At 31.7% G+C, this 23124-nt stretch overlaps 1 protein-coding gene across 1 annotated transcript in view; it reads left to right on the top strand.

Annotated features, from left to right (window-relative positions):
- The window catches only part of LOC134689921 (VWFA and cache domain-containing protein 1-like), a 30988-nt gene extending 8097 nt beyond the window's left edge, over window positions 1-22891 (top strand). Inside the window, exons 9-22 of the mRNA XM_063549886.1 lie at window positions 124-403; window positions 1223-1334; window positions 1913-2078; window positions 3559-3698; window positions 4280-4452; window positions 5252-5362; window positions 6161-6274; window positions 9444-9549; window positions 11049-11144; window positions 12152-12277; window positions 13071-13180; window positions 17261-17386; window positions 18363-18505; window positions 19891-22891. Coding sequence (XP_063405956.1) covers window positions 124-403; window positions 1223-1334; window positions 1913-2078; window positions 3559-3698; window positions 4280-4452; window positions 5252-5362; window positions 6161-6274; window positions 9444-9549; window positions 11049-11144; window positions 12152-12277; window positions 13071-13180; window positions 17261-17386; window positions 18363-18505; window positions 19891-20300 — 2213 coding nt within the window. The 3' untranslated portion in view covers window positions 20301-22891. The remainder of the gene's footprint in view (window positions 1-123; window positions 404-1222; window positions 1335-1912; window positions 2079-3558; window positions 3699-4279; window positions 4453-5251; window positions 5363-6160; window positions 6275-9443; window positions 9550-11048; window positions 11145-12151; window positions 12278-13070; window positions 13181-17260; window positions 17387-18362; window positions 18506-19890) is intronic.
- The last annotated feature ends 233 nt before the right edge of the window (window positions 22892-23124 follow it).

Here is a 23124-nt window from a genome sequence, read left to right as displayed (position 1 = left end):
TTTAGAAAAAATAGAATGCTAAATGAGTTGGTTTTTGTTAGACCCACTAAAGTTAAGTGTAATATCAATGACAACCTTTCTATCGAGTAGTTATAATTATTTTTAATTATGTTGCAATTATAGGTTTGATTTCTTCTATATGCCTGCCTGTCTATAGACCTGGTGGTGGAGAGTTGGTGGGCGTGGCTTGTTCTGATGCGACTGTGAGTGACATTATGTCGGACATTTCATACTTCAGACAAGGAGAGCTATCATATGCATTCATTGTTGATGGAACAGGAAGAACTCTCATTCATCCATTGTTACCATTACCTGATAGTGTGAAGGACGACCCAATATATGTAAACATTGAACATTTAGAACGCTCCTCATCAGCTTCTAATGTTATAGAATCTATGAAAATGTAAGTTAAATAAACATAATTCTCTTAGGTTCATTTTTATGCCTCACTAGGGGCATTATATTTTCTGGTCTGTGAGTCTGTTCGTACAACATTTTGTTCGTGAAAAATGATAGTGTGAGTGGGGCATCCATGTACTTTGGACTCATTCTTGGTTTGTACATAAGTTGGGCTGATAGTTTCTTGTTTGAATTGTTTCACATTTGTCATTTAGGGGCCAGTTATAGCTGACTATGCAATATGGGCTTTGCTCATTGTTGAAGGCTATGCAGTAACCTGTAGTTGTTAATTTCTCTGTCATTTGGTTTCTTGAGGAGAGTTGTCTCATTGGCAATCATACCACATCTACATATTTTTATAGTTCAACTTATGGGATAAAAAATCCTGCATAAGATACTTTTCCTGAGTCAGAAAATGTCCTGTGCGATACTATCCCATGTAAGCTACTATTTTGTCAAATATACATGTATCATGAGTCAGATACTAGCTAGCAGGGCAGTGTCAGATATTGTGTACGTTATGGAAAATTGCATTACATTTGCACATTCAGTGTCAGATTTTCATAAATTTTTTAAACAATTTAAAAGAAGTTATGCTCGTAAAAATAAGAAGTTGAAAATTGCGTTCTCAGTGACATATGCACCTACATTTCATGTCATAATACCTACATTTCATGTCATAATACCTACATTTCATGTACGTGTATTATGGCAAGTTTAAAACAACCAAACAATGTATTGAAGAGTAATATTGTCTTTGCATAGATCAAATATGTCCATTGGCAGGAGAAATTTCAAAATTTTATCATTTCTATTTTTGCAGTGGAAAAACAGGAAATAAAACACTATATTCAAAAAGGACAGTTCCAAGGGGTAACATGCTGTACGAGGGAATTGAAACTGAAGACGTCCTATCACATTATTATTGGAAACCAGTAAGTCATCTATGATACTGAACAAATATTAATTTCTTGTGGGGTTAACATTTCGTGGTTTTGTGTTTATATAAGATTTTATTGGAATTTAGTTTCGCGGTTTCCAGTCAATTGAACGTTTAATATATGTACTGTAGGTTGAATTATCTTGGGATTTTTAATTTCATGGATTTATTCTTTCCAGGAAGTAAATGAAATTAAATCCTCCACAAAAATGTCTGCTTTTACAGCTAGAAATATTTCTATTTGAAAATATATACTTAGACTCTCTTTGTATTATAACTATAAGTTTGCTCACTTCAATAAAATCTCAGTTTCATGCATCAAATAGGCATGGCATAAAAAACATACAGAATAAAGTTTGTAAAACAAAATTTAATGGTCTTACATGCTTTGTCATGGACATTATTTATCTCATACAATCTTATTCAGAAATTCTCTCTCCAGTTTATGAATTTTTAAATTTATAAAAAAACATCAGGTACATACTTTTATTTGAAAGTTACAAGCAGCCACAAGAAAACACAACAACAGCTCTGATATTGGAATTCCACAAACATCAATCTCTATTTTTTTAGGTCAGTCAGAGTAATTTTTCCGTGTGTATTGTTGTTGGTGATAATGATAAACAGCCTATACTAGATCCTCAGACTGTTACACAAGATAGTTTTGTTTATCATCGATTGGACTATACCACAACAGAAGGATCAAACTGTCAACATTTTACACGGTTTGGTACAAAAGGTAATTATCTCCCCTTATTAAACAGCCTATTATACTAGATCCCCAGACTGTTAGACAAGATAGTTTTGTTTATCATTGATTGGACTATACCACAACAAAAGGATTAAACTGTCAACATTTTACAAGGTTTGGTACAAAAGGTAATTATCTCCCCTTATTAAACAGCCTTTACTAGATCCCCAGACTGTTAGACAAGATAGTTTTGTTTATCATTGATTGGACTATACCACAACAGAATGATTAAACTGTCAACATTTTACAAGGTTTGGTACAAAAGGTAATTATCTCCCCTTATTAAACAGCCTTTACTAGGTCCCCAGACTGTTAGACAAGATAGTTTTGTTTATCATCGATTGGACTATACCACAGCAGAAGGGTCAAACTGTCAACATTTTACACGGTTGGGTACAAAAGGTAATTATCTCCCCTTATTAGACTGTTACACAAGACAGGTTTTTTTTTATCATTGATTCCACTATACCACAATAGAAGGGTCAAAGGCTCATGAATCTTTGACAATGGTAACTTGTAGAAAAACCCTTCAACCAAAAAAAAAAGTAAAATTGATGTTTTTCTTTCTGATCAGAAAATAAAAACTCATTCGTTTTGTGATGTGTAAAACTCTCTGTAATTTAAAAGTAGCTCTCCCTTTCCTTACCATCTCTCTAGGTGTAATTTAGTTCTAAGCTATTTTTAAAGGCCTTTTTGTGACCGCAAATGATAATAAAAACATTATATCTAGTCCTCTCAAAGGTCCCTGTTGCAAATATAAGCAAAAGTATATGAATGATAAATCAATATTTATATTAGGTACTTTCAGGAAAAAGAGCTCTGTTTTCTTATAGCTTCGCAAAAGTGTGCTTATTTTCAGTTTCCAGTTTAATTATCTCCCTTTATTTAAAGGCATATCTTCAATAGTTTCTTGCTTGAGAATATAAATCATAGATTTTATTATCAAATGTAGCATACATGACAAATAATGCATTTGTCTTGTTATTTCACAAAAAAAGTGTAGCTTGTTTCCATATATATATTCTGTTTTATTATCTTTACATGACAGCAAGATATTTCCTCAATATATTGTTATCTGCTATTGAGTATTAATCAAACACTCTTTGGTAATTTAAATAGCATTTAGTCAATATTATTAACCATTTCCGAATCAAGTGCTTTCTCGGTAAAAAAAATTAAAAGCATTTACCAAAACAATGTGAATGCTTTAGAACAAATAATAAGGAAATTCAACCAATGGTTGGAGGTGTTTTCATTCTTAGGAAAGAATAATCAAATTAACCATGATCCTTTAGATTTGGAAATGGCAAGTTGCATGTTAACTAAAATGTCAGTCATTGCTTAAATGATTCTTTTAGGCAATTTGTTCTGGCTGAGTAAAATATTTATTTGTTTCAAATTTCTATTTTTACCTGTAATATTATAGCTGTATTTGAAGGATGCATAAATAATATGTTTTATGTTACAGATAAATCTGTTGTTATGTTGACCCCTGGTGCATTTCTAGAGCCATTTAATTATCTGGATATAGATGAAACTAAACCAATGATTACAAAGTATGAAGACTTTTTAACAGGGAAAAATGTCGTGAATAATCCAGGGTTAAAGGTTTGTATGTGAAGTCATTTGTTTTTAAATTAAAGTACATGTAATTGTTTTGTTAGAAACCCCTTTATTAAATTTTGATAGTACAGTAGAAGGCTAGACAGGCTGGTCACCTGAGGCTTCCCATAAAATCCAGTCAATAGTTTTAAACTTTTCAATTAATAATTGTTTTCCATTTTTTATACAGTATGTTGTTTCCTAATAAGGAAAATTATGTCAATATCAATAATTACCATTTCACTTTTGCTGTTCAGGAATTATGGTTCTTTTTTCTTTTGAAAAAATATATACTTTTATTAGTTCATGTCATTCCAAAATGTTCAACCAATTTTATTTTATTTTATTTACTGTAGATTCAGAAATAATTGTGTGCATTTTCTATTGTTATTTTGTCATTCACCACTAAAATACTAATGAGATTTGTTTTTTTCCAATATTGATAAAAATTTTGTTTAATTCATATAAAAAAAAAATCAAAATATTAGAGTTTAAATTATTGCAATTAAAACCCTGTCAAAATTTTCCCAACAATAAAAACATTACAATAGTTTCTGAAATTACTGTAGGTATACATTATATTTCAGGAATCCATATTGAATTCTGTTTCCTCAACATACCCTGCTGAAAGTATCTGGAAGTCTAGTAGAGAGTTATCTGAGTTTGTTGTATGGAGATATATCGGTACAGCAGATGGAGTGATGAGGCTATATCCTGGTGTTGAACTACCTAAAAACTATGACCACACAAGAAGGGCCTGGTACGTTGATATCGTAGGAAGATATGAGTTTAGTTATCATATTGCATTATAGATTTTCTTAACTGTCCTTAACCTGCCTTTTCCTTTCAATTCATACTATACTTCAAATTTAAAGAATAGTTGAATATGTTTTATTTCTTAATAAATTGCTAAGTTTTAGGATAAAACATACATCTTGAATTTAGACTTTACAAAAAATAACCTTTACTTTATCCTTATCATCAAAAATGTACCCTTACCAAATACATAGTGTTAATTTAATTTGTATTTTACAAGTACGATTTGTATATATTAGTTGTACATAAATTAAACCTATATTTTAAAAGTGGGGCCATGATGTTCATATATAAAAAAGAAGATGTAGTATGATTGCCAATGAGACAACACTCCACAAGAGACCAAAATGACACAGAAATTAACAACTATAGGTCACCCTACAGTCTTCAACAATGAGCAAAGCCTGTACCGCAAAGTCAGCTATAAAAGGTCTCTCTATATATGCAAATATTTTTGACATACCTATCTCCTTGAACCCTGGATCTGCATGGATCAACTGACAGAAAACAACACTATGTCTACAGCTGAAATTATTGCATGCTTTTATTATAATTGCAATTTTTTATGAATGGACAAAATTCCAAGTTTAATCAATGTGCTTTTGAAAAGTCTATACACAGGTCTATGTTTCGGTTACTAAAATGTGAGTTCTAAATATTGCGATACTACTCCAGTCACATTATTGGCATTAATAAAAGCTCAAAATAATTTCTGAATTTCCAGTATTATTATATTATTGAAGGTATAAAAGAACTATAGCACTGAAAGGACAGGATGTGGTCTCTGCTCCGTACCTGGATCTTTGGGGATCTGGGTACCTGATAACACTTAGTAAAACTATCACAGAAGGGAGGTAAGCCATTATGTCTTAGTCTATTATTAATTATATTGTTAAACTGTTACAAAATATAGAAGGCAATACTTTCAGAGTGCATTTAATGACTTCTATAACTAAATAGCTAACACAAATATTTGTCTGTCTGTCTGTCCATTATTTAATTAAGGAGACATGATGACATGGGTATGATTGCCAATGTAGTATAGATATTTGACAGCAACCCAATGACTTCAGTCTATAACTAGATAACAAAAACAAATAGTTGTCAGTCTGTCTGTCTAGTGTTTCCCCATCATCCTACCCCCTCCCTCCCCACATTTTTAAGCCAAAAATAGCCTAATCTTATGTTTTTTTTTTTTTCGTATTACAATAAGCACTGTCAAAGTATATATGAACTTTTAGCTTATGCAATATAGATGTCTTTATATATATTGTCTATTGTGTATGTTGAATATGTCCTAAATGTTCTATATCATATGTCTATATTTGTATATATTGTTTCTGTTATAAATGTGGACAAAAAGCTCTACAGAGCTCAGGATAAAACTGTATAGTGTTTCATGTAACCTGACTTAGAATACATTTTCTTATCTTATAAGTCAGAATGTCCCTACAATAGAGTAAAATAATTATAAAATAAAAAAAAATCTGTACCCACCTACCCTTTTTTTTCCAAAGATGTAATAGAAAAAACACAAATTTGTTTCAACAACGTAAAGCCCCTGACTTCTGGTTTAATGTGAATTACAATGTGTATTACAATGTGAATTACAATGTGTATTACAATGTGAATTATACATTTAATCTTTATAGAGGATCAACATCTGGTCAGACTGTAGCAGTGATTGGAACAGATTTTACAATCAACTATTTTTATCAGATGATGCAGAACACTTACTCAGATTGTCAAAATACACAACAGTATAGGTAGGTCAAAATACACAACAGTATAGGTAGGTCAAAATACACAGCAGTATAGGTTAGTCAAAATACACAAAAGGATAGGTTAGTCAAAAAACACAACAGCAGGCTAGTCAAAACACACAACAGTATAGGTTAGTTAAAATACACAACATTATAGGTTAGTCAAAATACATATCTGTATAGGTTAGTTAAAATACACAAAAGTATAGGTTGGTCAAAATACACAACAGTATATGTTAGTCAAAATACACAACACTATAGGTTAGTCAAAATACACAAATGTATAGGTTAGTCAAAATACACAACAGTATAGGTTAGTCAAAATAAACAACAGTATATGTTAGTCAAAATATACAACAGTATAGGTTAGTCATAATACACTACAGTATAGGTAAGTCAAAATAAACAACAGTATACAACAGTATAGGTTAGTCAAAATAAACAACAATATACAACAGTACAGGTTAGTCAAAATAAACAACAGTATACAACAGTACAGGTTAGTCAAAATAAACAACAGTATACAACAGTATAGGTTAGTCAAAATAAACAACAGTATACAACAGTATAGGTTAGTCAAAATAAACAACAGTATACAACAGTACAGGTTAGTCAAAATAAACAACAGTATACAACAGTATAGGTTAGTCAAAATAAACAACAATATACAACAGTATAGGTAAGTCAAAATAAACAACAGTATACAACAGTATAGGTTAGTCAAAATACACAACAGTATAGGTTAGTCAAAATACACAACAGTATAGGTTAGTCAAAATACACAACAGTATAGGTTAGTCAAAATAAACAACAGTATACAACAGTATAGGTTAGTCAAAATACACAACAGTATAGGTTAGTCAAAATAAACAACAATATACAACAGTATAGGTAAGTCAAAATAAACAACAGTATACAACAGTATAGGTTAGTCAAAATACACAACAGTATAGGTTAGTCTAAATACACAACAGTATAGGTTAGTCAAAATACACAACAGTATAGGTTAGTCAAAATAAACAACAGTATACAACAGAATAGGTTAGTCAAAATAAACAACAATATACAACAGTACAGGTTAGTCAAAATAAACAACAAAATAAACAACAATATACAACAGTATAGGTTAGTCAAAATCAACAACAGTATACATCAGTATAGGTTAGTCAAAATTAACAACAGTATACAACAAAACAGTTAATTTAGAAAAATCCTTAATCTACAAAACACTCATTGGTGTGTGGCCGCTCTCAAATAGAATTAAAAAAAAATTAAAAAAAATTTAAAAGTATAAAGTTCAAGAGCATTGAGGACCCAAATTTCCAAAAGCTTGTAACACATACAGCTAAGGTAATCTATTAGAAGGGGGTTGACAGGGGTGGATCCAGCCATTTTAAAAGAGGGGCCCAACCAAGGATAAAAGGGGAACCAAGGATATAGGGTGAGTTTTAACAATTATCTCCCATTTCAAATGCATTAATTAATTGTCCAAAAAAGGGGGTTCCAACCCTTGGACCCTCCGCTGGTACAAAAACATGAGTATTACTATTTGGAAGCTTTCAAATTTTTGTTAACAGTCAATTTATAATTATAACTATATCTCAATGATAATTTTAATTCATTGATAACACAAAAGTGCTAACTACTGGGCTGGTGATACCCTCAGGGAGAAAACTCCACCAGCAGTAGCATTGACCCAGATGTTGTAAATAAACTCATCATGGATACTAGGGCTACGGTTTTTTATTTTGTTGGTTTACGGATCCGCCGACCCGATTTTGCCGACTTTCAGAATAAAAATAAAATTGACTTTTCATGCTTTTTTTTATTCCCGCCGACCCTTATCAATGCAATATCCCTGAAAAATAATTAAAATTTTCTTTTTTTATAAAATGAAATGCATTAATCATTAACAAAGTTGATAACACTTTCTGTTGTGAAAAATAAAACTTCCAATTTACGTTTCTAAAAATAGACAAATCAATTTAACTGACCTTGAAATGTCTTTTGCGCAAATAATTTTGCGGAACGAAACCTGTGTTGAAAACCTATTACAAAATAAGTTCGTTTCCCTTATTTGTCATCAGTCCGTAAGATGCATCATCTCAGAGAAATAGACTTGTCCAAATGTTGACAGGTGGAAAACATCAATTAAAGAACTGAATATTAACCATTGAATTCTTATGAAATTTTCTTGTTTCATAAATATCAATCATTGGGATAAAAACCGGATTGCATGACAACTGATTAACCCGATATTGTTGTTTTTCCAGTGGACGAGTCGACACGTGTGTTTAAACTTATTTTTGTACGACGTTTTTACATTTTTTTTCTTTATTAGTTTTTGTGATTGAAGATCATAATTTACCAATTTTTCTGGAATCGATTGAGAGCTACGCGAATCTGTTTTTCTTGTTTGTTAAATGACGATTTAATTTCGTCTTTGTCCGTGCAACCCCCCTTTTTTACAGGAAGTAATTAAACGATGCCATGCGATGTTCATTTTCACTGATTAATAATATTTCATTGAACTAAATGTTAAGAAACAGCAAATAAGACAAACATTTTGTTAGTAAGGTGAAATATATATTTATTTTGCATATTTTCTCCGTTTTGAAAGATATTTTTTTTTCTTTTTTTTTCCGACCGACCTACCCGACTTTTTTATGGGAAAAATCCGTAAACCAACAAATTAAAAAAACGTGGCCTAGGATTACTTTTGTGAAATATCCTAGGTCATCAAGAATATTGTTGGTAAAACTCATGTATTGATTAATAAACTTAATCCTTTAAGGCATTTTGCAGATATATCAAAATGCTTTATATCTTGTTATCGTATTTCAATTTAGATTTTTTTTATGGATAATCTCCCTTATTTACTGTTTTAATTTGAATTTTGCAGTAACTTTTCCAGAAACAAATTTCTGAAAAATCTTTATCTTATATAATTAAAATTGATCATAAGTTATATTAAAATGTGTACTACTTACAAGTTTTTATAATCTTATTAAATTTGGTGAAAATAACCACTGCTATTTTTGCAGAAGATTCAGCCTGTTCAAGGGCTGTATAGCCATGCAGTCAAGGTCACTAAAAACTTCTATTATCATTATCATTGAAGAAGATAGCTGTGGTTATTCAAATTATATCATGATCTTATTCTACTTTTCAGTTGTTTTATAATGGACAGCAGTGGTTACATAGTTATACATGAAGACTTTGTTAGTCCTGCAGATTCTACCTCACCCAAAATAGAAAATGTTCATGTAATATACAAGGTAAACTAATAGGAATAGAACAACAATTTCAGACACTGTTGAAAAGAACATGCAAAAAAGTGTCACACTTTAAATAGTTCAATAAAGTTTGTAAATAAACGTTCAAATTGTTTGGGTTATTCAGGATATCAAATAAAAGCTTAATTTAAGAACTTGGGATCATTCTTGAAAACTATTTGAAAGATTCCTTCAAAAAATATAAAAAACAGAATTGTGACAGAGTTGTCAAGCCACAACTGGAGAATTGGAAATTTTCAGCTGGAGTTTGGGCTTCATAACTGGAGATTTTTTATCGACCTTTTATCGACATACATTTTTACGCAATGTTGTTTTTTTGTGTGTTCAAACTGCATATCTTTCTTTTTTGTTAACAAAGCAATAATTCCATACCCTTCAATACCTGAATAGCCATTTTTAATTGAAAAATTAGAAGATAAGGGGTTTTCAAATATTTATTACTATGTATAGTTCAAGATTAAGTGAATAGCCATGATACCTAGTTGGCAAAACATATCTCTGCTTAAGCTACATTGTCAACTTTTGGTACCACAACATTCCAGTAACAGAAGATGTTGAAATGATATAAACTTGTAGTGGGCTTTCTGTTGGGTAGCTGTCTCCATATTTGGTCAAGTCATTAGGGCAACCACAGTCAGCTTTGCATGATGTGTAGTAAGCATGGTCTTAACCTTAGGCACTGGACTTGCACCATTTGAACTCAGATCTCCAGGCAGAGTTGAATTTGATTACTATATAATTGGTCTTCTTTAATTTGCTGCTGGAGTATTTGGTGATAACATATGGTTTGCATTTTGTCAAATATTAAAATTTTAGAGTTGTCCAAGGCAAACATACTCATATTGGTATTCCATTGGCTTGGGTGGAATACAAGCCTTAAATATCATATTTGAGTTGATTTCAATTGTCTCTGAGATTCAGTAACTGATCCTTGCAGAATTGATATCAACAGCATCAAATTAATTAAAGCATAAAGTCGTTGTTTATACAACTAATCTCTTGTCAGTATTTCACTTTTAATCATCCTGGTATGTGTCTTAAACTAGCTAGTTATCACCAGGTATTGTCAATTGTCTTTTGTTGTTGTATACACAGTGTAATCCTTAACACCTTCATTGATTACAGGACGCTAATTGCATTTTACCTTTGAAACAAAATCAAAACAGGAAATAGTGACTTCCGGTTTTCTCGTACATTTCCCATATCAATTTCGAGTTTTTTCGACTTCTTCTCTGTCTGTATCCAAATTTTGTAAACAAAAATGTCTACTGAAATTTTCAATGTTTACATTTTAAAAAAGCGGAAGATTTCAAATTTTAACGGGAGGGACGGAAGAGGGTCTGAAAAGCGGGAGATTTTGACTCCCGCTGGAAGAATCACATCTATGAAAAAATATAATTAGAAATTGAATTACTTTACCTGATATTTAAGTATATATTTTACATACACATGTATGAATGATTTTTTTATTTTATTTGTAGGAAAGAGCAATAGCTGAAGACTTGATAAACCAGAATATGATGAATAAAGCTTCATGCATTGATTTTGAAACTATCAATGAGCAGTTTACATACCGGGTAAATTTTATTTTTATTCCCCATTTATGGGTATCATGTTTTCTGGTCTGTCCGTCTGTTTGTTTGTCTGTTTGTTCCTTCGTAAATTTGTGCGTCTGTCCTGCTTCAAGTTAATGTTTTTGGTCAAGGTAGTTTTTAACTGAGATGGAAGTGTTAACAACTTGAAACTTAGTTCACATGTTCCGTAGAATATGATCTTTCAAATTTTAATGACAAATTAGACTTTTGATCATAATTTTGCGGTCCACTGAAAATAGAAAGTGATAGTGCGATTGGGGCATCTGTATACTATGGACATATTCGTGTTTGTCTTCAATTCTTTTGTTGTTATCCATATTAAGTATGATTTTAAAGAAGTTTTTTGAAAATATCAAATGCCAAGATATTTCATTTAAGAAAAAATCCCTCTAGTTTTACCATTAATATAGGGGCTAAAAAATGAATATGAATGAAAGAACTTCAAAATGATATTTATTCCCGTCCAATATTTTTACAATGAATTGACTGTACATGGAGAATTGCTGTAGTTTTATTTTCATACATCAATCTTTTGAAAATAGTTAAAATGAATAGGCAGAGAAAATGTCCCTGTATTCAGTAAGATGTGGAAGGCTTATTGTTTCCCAAATATAGCAAAAAAAACAGCATCTATAAAGTAATATTTTGAAGAAAATCTCATTTATCAGAATCAGTAACAATGGTAGTATTTCTTTAATTACCGTGGATTTGTTCCAGATGTCAACTACTGCAACACTAGCCTGTCAACATTGAGATAGTGAGATCAAGCACCACACATGGCAGTTGTGTTTGACTCTATGGTTAAATTACTGGGATGTCTAAATTTTCTGCCCATTGGATACTAATTAGGCTAAAAAAATCCTTCACCAATAAAAAATGGCTGCCACAAAATAGCCAATAGTGCTGAAAGCTTACGTGGCATTTAATGAATGAAAAACTACAATAAAGCAAGTGAATTAATTTTATATATACCTATTGTTTTGTTTCAGGTTGCGACGAATGGTAAGGATAGAATGAATTCAAATACCAAATACAAGATAGATCCAGTTCCTAACAGCAATATATTTATTGTAATAAGACAGAAAGTCTACACAACGTCTACAAGGTGTTGCAGTGTAAGTCAGTACCATACTGTATTGCGGGTTATTTTCGCGTGTGTAAAATTTCGCGATTTTCATTGAATAAGGTATATGAAATATGTTGGCAGTTATTATTTAGGCGCATTTAAAACTTTTAACAATACCTTTGCATGTGCACTTTTAAATGGGCGAAATTTATTTTGGCCATTGAGTTCTATTTGTGAAAATAAGTGAAAATTTACACCCCAGGAAAATAACCCGCTACACAGTATGTACAGAAGTTGTATGATAGCAGATGAGAAAACTATTCACCAGAGATCAAATTACTAAAATTTAAACAACGAAAGGTCACTGTACAGCCTTCAAAAATGAGCAAAAGCTAAATCTTTTAAATTAAAAATTTGTTCCGTCCTCGTAACACTGGCTTGGTGATGTCAATGGAAACTATATTTTGAGCACACTCAAGTCACACTTCTTCTCAGATTTAAATGAGATAAACATAATAAATGTTGACAAATTTGAAACATCAGTCAATATCAGTTAAATTGATAATGAAAATGGGGATTGTGTCAAAGCGACAACAACCTAACCATAGAGCAGAAAACAGCCGAAGGCTACCAATGGGTTTTCAATGTAGCGATTAACTCCTGCATCTGGAGGCGTCCTTCAGCTGGCCCAGTGTTTTTTTAAACAAGAGTTATCTCCCTTACAAATGTAAGTCTAAACGTTACGACTTCATATTAGGTCAACATGTGTACTTTTAAAACTTTCGAACTAGTTCAGTAGAGCCTATTAGCAAATTAACATAATTATCTTTTATTTTTCATAGACTTATGGAATATCTCCTGATTCCTATAAATGCAGTTCTAAATCATGTGATTGTTTGTGTTATAAAGATGCCGATTTTGATTATTGCAACAATACATACACTTTGTTAGGGTAAGTATACAGTAGAACCTGACTTAATTGCTTGTAAATCATACCTGCCAAGTTTTCAAAATGCCCATGGGGGTTTTGTGTGCAAGATGGCTGCCATACTCCTAAAATAAACTTCAAGGGGGCAGTGTAATGTTGTATTTTTGGCTTCTTCATACTTTTATAAGCCTCAATTCATTGAAAAAATTATTGTTTTGTTAAAATTCTGGACATAATTGCTCTTTAAAAAATTCAATTTGAGAGCCTCCATGGGGGAAATCCCCCACAAATAGTGACAGTTGGCAGGTAGACTCGAGGAAAATCTATAAAGGGAGACAATTGCAATTTACATATAAACTAGAACCTGTTTAACTAAACAGGGATGAAATTACTTGTAAATTGGAGATAGACTCAAAGAGAATTATATCATACCTGTCAAGTGACCCATTTTCTGCGGGTGTGACACGAGATTTTCACAATTCTGGGGAATCACCCTGAACACCCACCGGGTCATTTCAATGACCCGGGAATTCTGAAAATGACCCGATTTCACCCGTATTTCTTAGCCTTGAGATTGATTTCATAAGTAATATTTCTTTGAAATATCGTCAAATTCGTAATTCTTCCATGAACAGGAAGATCATCTAGCTATTTAAACTGTCAAATTAAGTGACCCATTAAGTGCATGGCTTCACTTGACAGCTTTGGTGTCAAACACACTGTTAATTAACACCAATTACCTTAGCTTTAGGTTGTAAATAAATTGCATTATTGGTGTGTAAACAAACATATTTCAACTAGACAGTTTAACTTCCCCTTATTTGTAACCATTCAAAATTATTCCTTATATTTACGTTTTATGGGTGAAAAAGATTAAATCATGGAAATATAAAATTTAAATACATATTGAAAAATAACTTTTCATTATTTTTAGACCTTTATACAATTTAAAAAAAAAAATTGTAAAATATATTTTACATTTATACTTCCTTTAACTGTATTACTATATTTTATTATAGTCTTAATTTCCTGCTAATGTAAGTGTTGATATTTTTTAAGGCTGCAGAGCCAGTGTCTCAAACATTTAAATATCACCTCTTAAAAGTAACCCAAACAAATCATGGTAACAAATGATAAACAAATCGTATGATTTCTTTGTGATTTGAAAGTGATAAAATTTCACATGCAAATGATCTAACAAATCACAATAACAAATCATGAACAAATTGCTTACAAATCATAAGCAAATCATAAACAAATTGCCAAGAAATTTTTTTGAAATCATTTACAAATCAGAAGCAAATTGTTTTCAAATCGTGAAGAAATTGTTATCAAATCTTTAACAAATCAGAAGTAAATCATATTCCTACGTCAAGCAAATCAGAAGTAAATCATATTCCTACCTCAAGCAAATCACAAGCAATTCGTAAATAAATCGGCATCAATCATCAATTCACAGATTATAGCATTAAGTTAAACATCCAGATCAAAAATAAGTTCTGCCCCTGAAAGTGTCTTCATTTTACCTTTAATAGCTACTCCACTAGTTGTAAAAAGGAGTACTATCTTTGGTTGCGATTAGGGACAAATTGTTCTTTGTGAAGTTTCTCTTACTTTTTACCCGAATTTCACTAAAATGAAATTTGAAAAAAAACATAGGCAACCATGTGTACTTAGTAGAATAATGTTGAATAGGTGATGGGTCCAAATCTGCTACACTGTAATATATATATATATAACACGTCTAAAAGAATACAACATCACCAAAAACACAATAAAACGAACAATATGTTAGATATTTCGGATAACAGATATCCTTCTTTGGTAATTGCACGATGAAAAATGAATCATGTCAATTCAAATTAAGACTCTATCAAAATCTTGATTTATACAATTTAAGCAAACGCTGGAACAATTTTTAAAATTTCCAAACACACCGCAAATAGTTATCAAAGGTACCAGGATTATAATTTAGTACGCCAGACGAAAATATGCCAAAAATAAAAAAAGTTATTTATGATGTGAACTGGCACAACTCTAAATTCCCAAAGGTGTTGACAGTTGAGATGTTAAACAACTGCGTGGAAATACAGTCCCAAAAAACAGTCCTGACGGATCTAAACTGGTATGATATTTAAAATATGACAACGGTAAGGCAGTAGTATCAGAGACTGCATATTTAAACATCCCAAAAATATAGTAACTTGATGATAAGAAAATTGAGTAATAAATTTTTACTAAGGTTAAGTAATAGAACGTGGCTGAGTACTTACACATCCTTGCCAACTGTTATCAAAACTAATATAATTAAAAAATTCCTGAAAAGTGTAAGGGTCCAGTACGGAAGCCGTAGTTACTGGCCACAAGTGATGGCAGGAAATTAGTGATGGTAGGAAAAATGAGTGACTCTTCTATGTTTTTTCATTAATGCCCTCTGGGGAAACTGTCAGCTTTCTTATCCAAAAACTTTCCCGAGCAAGTCTGTCGGCCTTTGACCAATCCTCGTTGTGATCTATGATAGTGATGGTAAGTTTTTTAAGATCAGCTTGGGCGTGCCCATGTGATCTTAAATGACGACTTACGGGGAGGTCGGGCTTGCATGTGTAGTCGCTACGATGACCATTCATGCGTTTGTTGAATGGCTGTTCTGTCTCGCCAACATACTGCATGCCACATCGACACTGAAGAATGTATACAACATTCTGGGTTTTGCAAGTTACATTACAAAATATTGTGTACACAGACCCAGTGGAGTGGCAAGTAAATGTTTGAGTATTCACTATTTGTTGGCATAGTGGAGTGGCAAGTGAATGTTTGAGTATCTTCCTTCTCACATTCAAGACACTACAGATTATCTTCGCAAAATGGAATCCATGAACCCTCTTCCTCCGGAAACCCTCCTTGTCACTTTAGATGTCACCTCCTTGTCACCTCCTTGTATACCAACATACCTCATGATGACGGAATACAATCATGTAGGGAAATATGGGACTCTTGCAACACCTTTAATGGTGATAATTACCTTCCGTATTGCTTGTCTAGATGTCTTAATGTTATGAGTTTTTTCCAAAACACGTTGAATTCTTACTGTTGACAAAAGTGCTGCTGCGTATTGCAAAATTAAATGTCTTACTTGTATAGATAATCGACTTACGCGCTCTATCGCCATCTTTGTTTATGTTTACAATCCGAAAAATTAAAAGAAAACGAATTTCGGTTTCAACCAATCAAATGTCGTACACCATTCATTCACACCATACACGATCGCACGTTACACGATCACACCATTCCTCATACACCATTACACCATCCCCCTTACACCATACACCATAGCACCATACATCATACACCATTGCACCATACACCATTACACCATTACACCATACACGTTTTTTTGGGAAGTTTACACCATCCAAGGGCTGTAACTCTAAGTTAAAGTTTTTTCATCCAAATTTTATGAAATTCATACACTATCCTAAAAACAAAAATCCCAGACCAAGTTCATATAAAGTCAGTGAGTAACTTTAAGAATTGCAGATATTTTGTTTCCACACTCTAGCTTATTAGTTTACTCATATTGTGCATATATGCAAGCTTGAGTTAAGCATTCTTGTCTTCAGACACATTCTTCTTTTATTTAAGGGAGTTCGCTTCTCAGTTTCAAAGGAATTAACTTTTCAAAAGACTAGTTTATATTGATAGGGGATTAATAAAGGAATCTATAGAATATATAGGTCGCCTTACTCGTTTTCGATATGTCAAGCCATTGAAATTTTGGAGGGAAAATATTCTCTCTTGACTTTTCATAGCTTTATCATTGACAAGTTAAAGTCCTCAAAAACTATTAAAAAGTAATTAAAATTTTAAAAGACTTTAACAGACAGCTTAAAACTATACATATGAAAAGAAAAAGGAGGGTCACTAGGCAAAATTTGTTTTAATATATATGCATTCCAATGTATAATACCAAAGGATTCCAAAAATCTGACCAAAATTCCAAAACATGACAAGCCAGCTTCCTTAAACATAGGTTGACTTTATTTATATATATTTCTGTATTTATCAACTCTGATATGTAAAGTTTTCTACTGATTTTTTTCACAGTGATGCTGCACAAACATGTAGTCCTAGAGACCCAGAACTACAGACAGAAAATCTGAATGACGCAGAAAAGATTAAAAATCTTCAATTTTGCTTTGATCCAAAATGTTCAACAAGAACACAGAAATCGTAAGTTTTCTTTAAAAATGGCTTATCTGCCTTTACTCTACAGTAATTCCAATATTTACTGGTATAATTGGCTGTTTCAGAATATAAAGCATAATGGGTAATTTCATTGTTTGTACCCCAAGGTTAAATAACGTTACATCATTGGTTGAATTTCCAATGTTTATAAAGTATTAAACCAATCAAAACGCTTTGGTGTACGCTTTTGAAAATGTTACCCAGGATGCATTAGATTCTGAGACGGCTAATTGGGATAGGGTGAAAAGATGTTATCATACTTTTGTCATTTTGAGGTTTTGAAATTTATTAGGATTTAAATATTCATTGTGAAATGCAACAGAATTAGAGTTATGTATCTTTGAAATGTAATTATATTGAAAATGTCATTGTTAGAGGTCTCAATATAAAAATAATCATTGCCAATGAGACAACTGTCCACAATCAAATAAAGTGTATGTAAGCAATTATAAGAAACAGTATGGCCTTCAACAATTATGTTACAATATAGTCATCTTCATTTCTAGTAAGATATTTATTAAAAAATTTAAAAAAGAAACAACAAATGAGGCATTGGCGCATCCAGCCATTTTAAAAAGGGGGGGGGTCCCAACCCAGGAGAAAAGGGTGGGTGGGTTGTTACTATATATCCCCATTCAAATGCATTGATCGGCCAAAAAAAAGGGGGGTTCCAATGTCTGGTTTCACGGTTTATTTAAGTCAGCTTTACTGTGTGATGCATTTTCAGATTGATCACTTGACAACTTCCTGTTTATCGAACACTTGTATGATTTTACACTATTAATATTATCCACTTGCGGCGGGGGTATCATCAGTGAACAGTAGCTTGCAGTTTCACTTGTTTCATATGTTTTATTGAATGTTAATTCCTGACAGAAAAGTCCTTGCACAAACACTTTGAAACAGTGTATTAAATTGAAGTGTTTAGTGACATTAAATGTTATTTTACTACTCCCTCTAGTGATTGTTTTGGTGTGGCAGAATGTAGTTGGTGTGTCAAAAATTCCAATGACAAGGAACTACAACAGCCATATTGTGCCTTACAGAGTGTCTGTTACTTTGGACAAGTTGGATCTAAAGACCCATATAAAAATTGTGTTGGAGGTAATGTCATATATTAATTTTTAAAACGTTTCACCTTTCAAAGATTATGTTTATGTTTTATAGATCTGACAAATTCAAATTACTTCTCATTTATTTATTTCACTTCAGCTTAAGGATGTACTAAGGTGAGATTTTGGAATAAGTGTCAAATGTTCGAAATCCTTGGTGCTTTTCCATACTATACAAGGTAAAATATATTGCCCCATAACACCTATCTGTCTTTTAACATAAGACTTAATTATCTCATAAAAGTTCATTTGACAAATTGTAAGCAGATTCTTGATTTTTCTTTCTTTTGATTTGAGACCCAAATAATACCAATGCAAATATAAGGTAAAGGTCCAAGTCAGCCTGTTCCTGCCATATTTTATAAATCAAATATCTCAAAAAGGAGCTCCATGACCTATCAATGTTTTTAGCTTATTTTGATCCTTTACTAAACTAATACTCCTTAAGCTTAAAGTATTAATTTTGAATTCTTGATTTCATAAAATTTTACCTTAGATCACCTTAGATCACCATCCTTAATGTAAGTTAATTTTTGTTGTTTGTTATTACTGTCCCATCAGTCCCAAGAGCCTTTAAGTGCCCTTTTTGTGTTTTAATGCCATGTAAAGCAAACACAAATCAAACACGCAATCAGTTCTAAGCAAAACAGAGATTTTGTGTAATTTAATATCTATCTAAGGAATGACTGTAATATTTTTTCTGTCTATGAAGAAATAACATAAAAAATTTGGTGCACACTGAATAACGCACGTAGCGAGTTTTTAACAGTGTGCACCACATTTTTTATGTTATTTCCAATAGACAGAAAAAATATTAGTCATTTCTTTATAATTTAATTCTTATATCCATTTTAAACCGTAGAAAACCATGAAAATCGTTGATGACGTCACGGTCACATGACTAAATTATGTCTATGGGCTCATAACAAAATAGCGTCAGCCAATCAGAAGACGTGTTACATCCAAAATTAAATAATTCATGCATATGAAAAATGTTCACATTTAACATCAACATATATATTATTGCCTACAGGAAAACAGGGCCATTTAATGAATGGCTATTAATTATTTTGAATTTATTGACCCATAAAATTCATTTTTGACTCTTCACAATGACTAATCCACTAAGTGTTTCAATAAATTATTGCCATTCATTATGAATAAATTTCTATAAAAAATAAGGCCCAGTGAATGTTTTATATTATTTATATTAACAATAACAATGTACACACATGTTGGTGTATGAATACATAACATCAAAGTGGGCGTCTCGCCATGAATATTGACAACATTGAAAATAAAGGTTATATTTTTAACCAATTAGAAGATAGTTAATACACCAAATTTATTTATTGATTGTTGTTATATTTTTTTAAGATAACTGTAACACTGATGAAGAAGGAGGCATAAGTGGTGGAGCTATAGCTGGTATTGTCATTGGGTTGTTAGTGGTTGTCATCATTGCCTTTTGTGTTATTAGACATAGCAGAGCCAAGTCCAGTAAGTCATCATCCAATGGAAGATCGTCTTTCTCAACGGAACCTACCAATACACAACAAACAAATTCTCATGACAATCCAGCATTTAGACACCAAAATCAAAGTTCATCAGGGAGACCCTCACTTCAGCAGCAATCATCAATTCATAATCAGGATCATCTCATGTTTTATCCTCAAAATCAAAGTGCTGAGTACACTGTTCCAACAGCCCCTACAGAACAACCTCCGTCATATCATTCAGTGGTTTCTAATGGAGGTCAGCCACAGCATGGTTATTTATCCAAATAATTCCTATTCAGGAATGGAAAATAGATCATATATGTAATAAATGATATAATTTGTATCAAGTCACTATTTGTATATTTGAATGGACATTTATATGAGAATACTGTAAAATTAGTATTTTGATATCTTTTGATGTAATTTGGTTGTGGATTATTCATTGGGTGGTTATTTAATTAAACAATGACATATCTCTATAAATCAAGAAAAGAGGTGTACATAGATTCCACTGTCCACCTGCAGAGTTACCAGTTTAATAGAGAAATCTCAAGTCATACAAACAATAACACAGTGTTCTCATTTGAAATTAGTTCAAATTTTGATAGTACATTGAGTACATGTATACACAATGACAGATTTTTTGTTTATTTCAAGATGAGTTATATATTTCAAACAAAATTATTTTGTTGATTTATAAAATGTAATGTTAGATAAAACTATGTGATAGTTACATGTTATTGTCCGTTGATATTATCACCAATATTGTTATTGATGGGTTTTTTTAAATGACTAAGAAAAATTTGTGCAATGTTTATTTTGTATAGACTTCATTTTTACATGTGCAGTACATTTATTCTCAAGCTTTATATAGATCTCACCATGCCATACACAGCCTTGTGACACAACAGAGCTTTAAAAAAATTTTTTTATATAAATAAGGCCGTTAGTTTTCTCGTATGAATTGTTTTATTGTTTAACATTGTCATTTCGGGGCCTTTTATAGCTGACTATGCAGTATGGGCTTTGTTCATTCTTGAAGGCTGTACAGTGACCTACAGTTTTTAATTTCTGTGACATTTTGGTCTTTTGTGGAGAGTTGTCACATTGGCAATTATACAACAAAATGTATCACATCTTCTTTTTTTTATACTTATCACTGTAAAGAAATCTGCATCTGACTAAGAGTATTGACATCTTTTTGCTATGAATTTTCTTCGGTGAGATTGAAATTTGACCTTAACCTTTGTCCACAAAAAGACATAATATGTTGAAACATTTAATTGATGATATGGGGTTTTCCATGTCAAATTCATGATACTTCTAAATATGATGACAAAAATTGATGGCTAGGATCTTCCCATTAACATATAGAAACTGGAAGTAGGGGAATTAAACCGCAGCCAAATGTCTTTACCAACTTTGTATGTTGAGACCCCACCCCATTGGAAATAAATATTATAACAAGGATAAAACTTGGGTTTGTTTTCAAATGTTAGAGATTGAAAATAAATATTCACAATTGCTAAAATATATACTATGTATATTCATTTACCATAATTGTACTTTAAAAGTACACTTTAGGTGGTACCCAACACTTTAACTAAAAATAATTTGGCTCGTTTAATTTTCATCAAATTTTGAAAAAGTATTTACTTTGATCCTAATTGACAAAAATATAAAAAATTCAAAAAATTTGAACCAAACTTTTTATCAGAAAAATAACACTGGTTATATAGCAGTTTGACAAACACTTATTTTGATTATTGAGAAGTTTAATTAATATACCCTTAACAACACAACGTAATTAAAACATTTAGTTGATTTTATAGAGTTATCTCCATGTAGTGTTAGGTACCACCTTAATCTAGATTTGTGTATATTTTTGTCCTACAGTTGAATATTATTGTGGAATGTTTACGGATCAATATTTTTGTTGTAGATATGTTTGAGGGGGGTCTGAGGGGTCCTGATTTGGAAATTCTGGGCTTAAAAAACATGGATTTCAGAGATCCAACATTTAAGAAATATTAAATCCAGACAACCTGAAATTAAAAAAAGAAATCCTGTATCCCGACCGGGTCAATCCTGAAATCACAAGCTTTAAAACACCTGATCACAAAATCCCTTCAAAGGTCCTTTCCCCTCTCATGTTTTATTGACTGGTGATTTGCCTTGTTTTAAATAGACACAATTATTAAGTAAAGAGTGTATATTTAATTCTTTTACATGGAACTGTGATATAAATGTTGTTTTTGTGAAGAATATTATATAATACCTACAATTATGATATGTGTTACTTGATAATTTTTGTATAGTCATGTTAAATTAAGCAGAAATGCATCTACAAATATTTCTCATTTGCATGTTTTTTTTAATAAAGGATTAAAGACATGTTTTCTAGAGGTTATTAATGTGTAAACTGGGGAGGTTAACTCACAAACTGAATAAAAGTCAGAGGTTTAATATGAAAGTAGTTTGGGAAACATGATTTATCACATGTAAACCAAGAGAAAAAATATAATTTACCAATCTTAATCTAATTCAAGTATTTATAGAAATGTTAATCATATCAGAATAATTCTAAATTAAAATAAGATAAGGACCATTATTTCATTGCTTAACATGCAGTGCATGTTTTAGAAAGAATTTCTATTAAAAACATATTATTTTTGTCGAGCCTGCAACTTTTGTTGCAGAAAGCTCAACATAGGGATAGTGATCCGGCGGCAGCGGCGGCAGCGGTGTTAGCTCACTTCTTAAAAGCTTTATATTTTAGAAGGTAGAAGACCTGGATGCTTCATACTTTGTATATAGATGCCTCATGTTATGAACTTTCCGTCAGTCACATGTCCAATGTCCTTGACCTCATTTTCATGGTTCAGAGACTTCTTGAAAAAAAAGTTAAGATTTTTTGTAATGTTAAATTCTCTCTTATTATAAGTAATTGGATAACTATATTTGGTATGTGCGTACCTTGCAAGGTCCTTGCAAGGTCAGACAGTTTTCACTTTACCTCGACCTCATTTCATGGATCAGTGAACAAGGTTAAGTTTTCGTGGTCAAGTCTATATCACAGATACTGTAAGCAATAGGTCTAGTATATTAGGTG

This window comes from Mytilus trossulus, chromosome 11 (genome assembly GCF_036588685.1).
Source record: "Mytilus trossulus isolate FHL-02 chromosome 11, PNRI_Mtr1.1.1.hap1, whole genome shotgun sequence".
Taxonomy (NCBI): domain Eukaryota; kingdom Metazoa; phylum Mollusca; class Bivalvia; order Mytilida; family Mytilidae; genus Mytilus; species Mytilus trossulus.
This window is presented reverse-complemented; position numbering and strand designations above follow the sequence as displayed.